Source organism: Rhagoletis pomonella, unplaced genomic scaffold (assembly GCF_013731165.1).
Source record: "Rhagoletis pomonella isolate Grant_MI unplaced genomic scaffold, Rhpom_1.0 Rhpom_scaffold_00009, whole genome shotgun sequence".
In the NCBI taxonomy this organism is placed as follows: Eukaryota; Metazoa; Arthropoda; class Insecta; order Diptera; family Tephritidae; genus Rhagoletis; species Rhagoletis pomonella.
This window is the reverse complement of record NW_023458563.1, coordinates 20,043,327-20,051,194: the sequence shown is the minus strand read 5'-3', so window position 1 is coordinate 20,051,194 and position 7,868 is coordinate 20,043,327. Positions and strand designations below refer to the sequence as shown.

Genomic DNA, 7,868 nt, shown 5'->3' with positions numbered 1-7,868 from the left:
CGTAATCTCCGTCTCTTCTCTGATTAGTGTTCTTGTTTATGTCATACCCTGCCATGTCGGAACTCTGCTGAAAATTACAAATGAAAAAATTTTCGGAAAAATCATTCTCTCATCACCTCTTCAATGGCAACATCGTCAACGTCCTCCGCGTTAAAACCACCCGTGTCATCGTAAGATGAATCATTGCTATTAATAGGCTATTAGACAAAATTTCAAAATAAAAATTCAGGCCGTTCAATAAAAACGTAAATACGGTTGAACTCACCGAGTTATGATTGTGGTCGAGCACCACCTTCCTCACCTGTAATGACTTCTTTCCCAAAGCACGCAGGACTATTTTGAATGGACAATTTGTCTTCTTTGTAAAACAACTGAAGATGGAAAATACTTATTACTTAGAATATTTTTACAGGTGTAGGTATTAAAGGTCTGCGTCGGAATTCAGTTTACTTCACTGTGAAGTTTTCTTCAAATGTGTAAACTACTCATACTCAAACAAAAAGGGTATGGAAGGAAGAGAAATGAAGATATTGAGCGCTGGAGCGCCCACATTGTTTCCCCATCGTTTGTTGTTTAACATAAGAGTCAGCTCTAACATTAACATTATGTAGCATTACATATTACAGTTTATATATTTGAAGAAAAAATTTACAGTGAAGCAAACTGAATTCCTTTAGTATATATCAATGGTCGTCTGCAATAACGACACAATTCAAAATTCAAAAAAATTTAAATTTTTACTACCGTTAAGTGGCGCATGCCTCTAATCCTTGCCTAGTTCATGTATATCCCTTACTACTCAATTTAGTAAGGATTAGACATGGTTTAGATGAGGACTAGAGACATAGGTCACTTAACATTAGTAAACGTCCGTAAACCTAGCTGACCCAAGTCGCCAAAAATCAATAAAAATTATCTAGGAATTAGGTGTCTTTTAGGTGTTAATTAGGGCCTCCAAATCTAATTTAGGCGCTCCACTGGTTTCCGGGAAATTCGCAAAGATGTGTTGGTCAGCTGGTTTACGTAAACCTAGCTGACCCATCTTTAAATTTTTGTTTTAAACTAATTTTTGGTTCGCGTAAACCTAGCTGACTAGCACATTTTTGCGAATTTTTCGGAAACCAGTCGAGCACCTAAATGAATTTTGGAGGCCCTAATTAAAACCTAAAAGACACCTAATTCCTAGATAATTTTTATTGATTTTTGGCGACTTGGGTCAGCTAGGTTTACGGACGACATTAGTAAGGGTTTTTATTTTTTGAATTGTGTCGTGATTTGAGATGTTCCCCAATACATATATTGCCACAATACATAGGTATTGCACTTGTGATTTTTAAGTTTTATACTCAAGTTTTAAAAATTTAATTTACACGAGATTTAAAATTAGTTTTCACATACCTTCCAGGACGAACAGGCGGATTAGTCCTGGCTTTCGATACATATTTCCCACTCCGGTAGCACTGCATTTCTATTTCATAACTATGCAAGTATTCTTCCAAATCTTTAACACGCGACTTTGTAATTGATTTAGTTCGGCCTTTCGATAAACGAACTGAACGAACTCGTTCGTACTCCACGATGAATTCGTTCAACTTTTCAAGCGAAGGAAATGTTTGCCCTACGTAAAATGTGCACATTTTTTTTAACAAAAGACAGAATAACAAAGTGATTATTTGATTAAGCGGAAGGACTAATCGGTGGAGCTTCTGAAATGTGAAAAGGGCGCCAACTCTAATTCCCAGAAAAATTATGGCATCGGATTCTGATTACGATGCATTCGGATGCGTTCGGTATATTCTCGTTCGGCTTCAACTCTGTCTTTAAGCAGCGTTTGCATTGTTCAACTTTGCGTTGAAACCAACGCAGGGTTGCACGAAAAAAAGTTGAATGGCTAACTGTTGGCTGGCGACCAACTTTGTTGAAAGCGATTAGTTGAAGACTGTTCAAACAAAAGCTGAACGCAAAGTTGAACAATACAAACGCATTTTTATGGCGAATACAGTGACGAAGACAATTGTCTTTATGCGAGTGTATTAGTGAAAAAGTGTGAATGTTTGCTATTGTCTTGGCAAAATTGTCTCATGTAAACGCCGGGTATAACGATCAAAGCTAGAGTTGTTCTGGTGGCAGAAGTATTCCAGTGTGAAACCGATCATTGAGAAATAAAGAGACAACCATCTGGTGTGACAAAATGCATAACAGGTGGTCTCAGCTGTAAAAGTTATATACATTACATATAACGGCCATTACTGTAACTGCCAGCTAGGATCAATAAAAAATTGGCGTCACTTCGTTGTGTTTCTCTCGACAATACATAGCAGAAATTAAATATAGTAATGAGCACCATAAAAGCACAAAAAATGCTGCTAATTTATGTATAACCACAGCTCCAATATAAATAAAAATCTAAAGAAGATTACAGCACTTTTCTTCGACTTGGACAACATACTAATTCCCACGCGCTCGGGTGATTTGATGCAGTCAAACAGCTAAGTGAAGTGCTCGAAAATCAGTTTTAGGTTACAAAAGAGGAGTCCAGCATTGCAGCTCTGTCATTTCTGAAAGCATTTCGTCGCTGCCCAGACAACTCGCAGACATCTCTTGATTCCTGGCGTTCTTATTTATGGCGTGAAACTCTTCCACCTCGTTACAAACATTTAGCTGAGCAAGTGCCACTTTTTGGATACCTTTGAATCCAGGGGAGATTGACTTGAACGATGTTCCACATGAACCAGATTTTACTCTTAAGCAATTGCTGCATTTATATAAATATTTCCCTTCACTAAACAATAGAAATATACGTAATAACACAAATAGTACTGCGACCAACACCAGCGCACAAAGCAATGCCGAAAAAAAATGTTCCTGTTCAAACAATTAATAAGATCAAAAACCCAACTGTCGGCATGATATTTGACAGCCACCAAGGTGTTGTGGAATACATGGAAGCGTGGATGCATAGTTCAAGAACTTTACTGACCCGGGGAAGGTCTCAAAAACTAAGTGGTCACGAAAAAAATTTTGAACTGGTGCAATTCAGAACTGTGGAGTTCACGTGTAAACATGGACCCCCACCCCATAGATTGGAAACTAAAACAGCGAAGGAAAGAAAAAGCAGGTAAATTGTTATACTTGACAGAGTATTGGCCATTAGTTTTGAAAATATGACCTTTTGATAATTAAATTAAAACTTTTTTTAGTTCATATAAAGTGAATTGCCCAGCGAAAGTAAAATTTCAATGCCTGAATGATCAAGGATATATAAAGATAACAGAAGTGAATTTGGAGCATCAAGGACATGTACCCTCCCAGGTGAAGTTTTGGATTTATTTATTCAAATCACTATTTTCACCCTCGCACACTGCGGAAAAATTACGTACGTTCATGATACAAATATAGTAGGGTAGAACCGTTCTCTCAAACGAAGTTTTAAAGCGACGTATGTGATTTTTTCTCAGTGTGCATCGTATCGGAGACGAATCCATAGGGCTGTTTAGGATCATGTGCATATGATCTTGCATTTGCAGCAACAAAATGCAAAAGGTTGCCATGGTAGCAAACACAAAATTTGCAAATGTAAATCCAAGACCGTTTGCACAATATCCTGAAAATCTGGGAGCACTCCATATTCCCGACTTTAAAAATCCCGACAAGACATAATCCAGACAATTTTTAAAAATCCAGACAAGACATAATACAGACATAACAAAGTCCCGACCAATTAAAATACAGATAACACATTATTCAGACAAGAAAAAATAAAAGGGACGGAGGATTTATATAATTAAAGAATTTATTAATTCAATCTAAATACATACAGATGCGTAGTAAGGGTTATAATCCCTACGCGCGGCCGAAGGCCGCCCACGTAGAAAGGTGTTCTCTGCAAAAGGTGTTCAGCGTTGTCAGTTATTATATACATATAAGTATAAGTACACATTTAAATAAATTGAATGTATGAATATGGGTCATTCCAGTGAAGACGATACAAAAATAAAACACATAGATTGTGTTTAAATCTGCGAAAAAGCAGAGAGAATGAACGAAACTGCTTGAAACTTGTCAATTTAATGATTGAAGAGAAATTACTAAAAGTTTGAGCAAAAATGAGTTACAATGTCTCACCCGTCACTTTGTAATGCCCCCCATAAGTTTGTTTTGAGAAAATATTGTAGTTACCAAGCAACAACATAAATTAGCAGGTTATAAATTCACATTTTTTTTATTTGAAAAAATAACGCTTATTACAACCATCGAATATTCGATTTTAATGAGGTATTCGAATAATCGTATCTTTGCGACTATTCGAATAATCGAAGCGAATCAACTATTCGAATAGTAACATTCGATTAGCAATCGTACAAATAATTGCCGATCGAACGTTCGAATATTCGAATAATCGAAATATTCGAATAATTTCAAGAGCCCTAGTGCACACTCTAACTCCACGTATATTGAGTGTAAATAACGTGTAAATTAGTGGAAAGTGCATTATATATTGTAAAATAGTGCCATACAAGTTGGTTAAAATTACAAACTTTAACAAGAAATTGCTTAAAAACTATAAGGTTCCGCGCTTTGAAACTTTACATAGACAACTATTAGAACCCCCTCTACACCCCCTATTTTCCTTAATTCCATACTCCGGGGCTACCATTCTAAAATGTTCCCATTATTTTTGAGAGAAAACAGAAGACAATCATGACAAAAAATTCCGACAAAATATAAAAATAATTTAAAAAAAAATCGCGCGATTTTTTTTTAATTATTTATATATTTTGTCAGGATATTTTTTCGGGATTTCTTGTCTGGATTGTGTCTTGTCGGGATTATGTATGGTCGGGATTTAGTCGTGTCTGGAATATGTCTGATCGGGATATGGTCGAGTCTGGATTATGTCTTTCGGGATTTTGTATTTCGAGATTTTGTATGTTGGAATTTCATTACACACCCGAAAATCTCTAATACAAATTAAAAACTTTGGTTTCCATAGGTTTTATATGACCACTACCCCGAGGTTAGAACACTCAAGCCAGATCAAGAGCCAGATGTTTTGCGTCTGTTACACATGGGATGCAATAAGAAAATTTTACAGCAGGACATCCAAAAGAATTTGGGGAAGAATATTACTCTAAAAGACCTTTCCAACTTGAAAGCAAAACTAAAGGATAATAAAAAAAATCGTGACTTGACAGAAGCTGTAAAGTTTTTGATCGATGAAAAAGGTGAGCATGAAAGTAACTCATTGAGAGATATATTTAGTGAATTAAATAACTATCGTAAATGTGCTTAAGGTGCTGACGTATCGATTTTGAAAAACAACGATGAATTCCTGGGCTTGTATTTTTCCACAGAAGATATGCGACATTCTTATACTGCTTGGCCTGAAATTGTATTAATTGATGGCACGTATGGCCTACTCGACTGTAATTTAACTGTTATGGTCATGATCGTCGAAGACTCCAATTGTTCGTCTGAAATTGCGGCCGTCGGATTATTAGCAGTCGAGGACGAAGCTACTGTGGAATGGTTCATATCCACTTTTAAGGAGAATAATGGTTCTGTGTGCACCAAAACCCGTTGCTTTATGAGCGATAAGGACCACACAGGACGTAAAGTCATAAAAAAAATCTTCTATGACTCCGAGAAAGGTACAAGTCCACCGGTGTATATTTGTTTATTCCACACCTTGCAAACCTTTCGACGAAACATTACAAATATTTCAAAAGAAGAAATGGTGAAAATTTTAACATTTGTACAGAGACTAGCGTATAGTGAATCGAAAGAAGAGTACGATAAAGTATATAAAGAATTTAGGAAGGAGGTTCCAAGCGATGTACTTGATTATTACAATGACAACTGGCATGGCATTATAGAGGAATGGGTGGTGTTTAGTATGGTCGAAGGGAATTTAATGAATCGGACTAACAACAGAGTGGAATCAATAAATCAAAAATTGAAACAAGTAATTCAGAAACGAAGCAGCTTGTTGGAGTTTTTGCGATCATTTTTTGTATATTGTGATTCACATACTAATGAAATTGATTCAAAAGCCGCTAAGATGTTCATGAAATCTAAGGTTTATATCAAGAGAGGGAGTATCCTTGAGAAATATTCAAATTTTTTAACAGATGGGGCTTTTGAGCATATATCGGATGAAATAAAACGCCATGAATATGTGAACATCACACATGTGTGCGAAGATGGATGTTTGATAGAGAGGAGAGGCACAACTTTGCAAGTGACAAAAGACTTTTGCTCTTGTACAACTTCAGCGTCCTCCCTTCTCCCCTGCCGCCATTTGTTTGCGGTGAGAAAATCACTTGATTTGTCACTCTATGAAGAACGACTCTGTAATATGCGATGGACTAAAGAATATTACAAGCGGACGCAACGTATATTCCGCGTAAAGACAGCTGGTGAGATTGGAGAGCGTTTGCCTCTTATATGCGACATGGGATTTCCCAATGTAAGTACAATTACAGGATGCAAAAAATTGCTCAAGCCGATTACCGATAGCCTTGCATTCATTGTAAGTAATTCTTGTAGCTCCGATTTTGATGAAAAGATCACCATACTCCAAATAATTGAGAAGTCATGGAGAAAAAACTTCAAAGTTACCATAGCTCGAAAGTATAAAATCTCACCTGATACGGATCCCGATAAAAATGAAAATTTGCATAAAATATTTAGACAACTTGAAATTGTAGACACGCCGAAAGCTACCAAACCTCTTAGCGTTCCTCAAAAACGAAAATTAGTCAAGCCGCATCTGGAGCAGTTGATGCAGCTGGTATGTACGGCTTACGAACCAGATATTCCAAAGATGATAGATAATCTTCATAATTTGAAGAAATCATGGAGTCTGCAACATGGCATACGCATTGAAGTAGAAGAATATACTACTTCGAGCATGGAGGTGCCAGCACAATACGTACGTACGGTTTTTCTTCAGCATTTTTTCTCCAAATATATTCATTCTTATTGCAGGATAATAAATCAATTGATTTGAGAAGAGAGGATTTACCAGGACTTGGCAGCATGGTGAGCAGCATTAATTCCCCGATTCCAATAAAAATTAGAGGAACCCCCCGTTTAGGTTCCATTACAACTCCAGTGCGATCAAAAAAAAAGAAACTGGCGGTTCCATTTCTCGAAAGGGCTCAACTGCAACAAACACAAGAAATGCTAGGTTGGTTGATTGACAAAGACTTGGTGGGAAGTGTCCTCGACGCGGAGTATCTTATTAAAACTACCGACTTAAACCTGGAAATTAACATTTTAAGAGACTCTTTTCAAAACGTTAATGTCCAGTTATTATCAAAATACTGCGTGAAGAAGGCTTTTTTTGCACTTGAACAGGCAATATCAGAAAAGAAGCAGAAAGATATCAAAACTTGTCGTACTTGCGGACAAGTCAATACTAACGTGTTACTAGAGTGGATGTTATGTAGCTCTTGCTTGTTTTTTTTTCATTCCAAATGTGTTAAAAAATATAGAAAGAAAACCACGAAAGTATGGTTTTGCTCAGCATGCATAAAAAAAGGAGGGTAAAATTGATTTTGTGCGATTTTATTGTTAAATATTATTGAATAATAAACAGCAATAAGGTTTTTTTTTAAGAACTAACTTAGAAAAAATAAAATAAATACCAAAGTACAATTGGCTTAATTATTTTGGATGTTACTTATTTATTTTCACAGCGATAAATACTTATTCTAAAAGTACTTAGTTTCACCTAACGAAACACCGTGTACAGAAGGACTTTGAGACATTGGCTTCACTAACTACCGCGTACCAAGTTTTTATAGGCTTTCATAGTTTTCTTATTTTTGAAAATTACCCTTATATGGGCAGGGTCCTTAACC

At 36.3% G+C, this 7,868-nt stretch overlaps 3 protein-coding genes across 3 annotated transcripts; 2 read left to right on the top strand and 1 right to left on the bottom strand.

Moving 5' to 3' along the window:
• On the bottom strand, positions 1 to 1,724 carry LOC118745868 (the record flags this gene model as incomplete). Its single annotated transcript, XM_036479536.1, is given in 4 exon segments — positions 1 to 64; positions 117 to 197; positions 266 to 371; positions 1,399 to 1,724. Coding segments are annotated over 4 exon segments (490 nt in total), but the record flags the coding sequence as incomplete, so codon positions are not given.
• A 3,485-nt stretch (positions 1,725 to 5,209) lies between these two features.
• On the top strand, positions 5,210 to 6,621 carry LOC118745866 (protein FAR-RED IMPAIRED RESPONSE 1-like). Its single transcript, XM_036479534.1, has 2 exons — positions 5,210 to 6,469; positions 6,550 to 6,621. Exons 1-2 carry the CDS (start codon positions 5,360 to 5,362, stop codon positions 6,559 to 6,561), a joined length of 1,122 nt encoding a protein of 373 aa, XP_036335427.1. The 5' UTR covers positions 5,210 to 5,359; the 3' UTR covers positions 6,562 to 6,621.
• On the top strand, positions 6,478 to 7,856 carry LOC118745867. The gene is made up of 2 exons (XM_036479535.1): positions 6,478 to 6,934; positions 6,991 to 7,856. The coding sequence occupies exons 1-2, from the start codon at positions 6,785 to 6,787 to the stop codon at positions 7,552 to 7,554; spliced, it is 714 nt and encodes a 237-aa protein (XP_036335428.1). The 5' UTR covers positions 6,478 to 6,784; the 3' UTR covers positions 7,555 to 7,856.
• The last annotated feature ends 12 nt before the right edge of the window (positions 7,857 to 7,868 follow it).

Excerpts from the sequence above, each read along its gene's own strand:
- LOC118745866 (XM_036479534.1), top strand. The coding sequence starts at position 5,360 with ATGCGACATTCTTATACTGCTTGGCCTGAAATTGTATTAATTGATGGC.
- LOC118745867 (XM_036479535.1), top strand. The coding sequence starts at position 6,785 with ATGCAGCTGGTATGTACGGCTTACGAACCAGATATTCCAAAGATGATA. Across the intron at positions 6,935-6,990 it reads TGGAGGTGCCAGCACAATAC|GATAATAAATCAATTGATTT; the intron begins GTACGTACGGTT and ends TTCTTATTGCAG.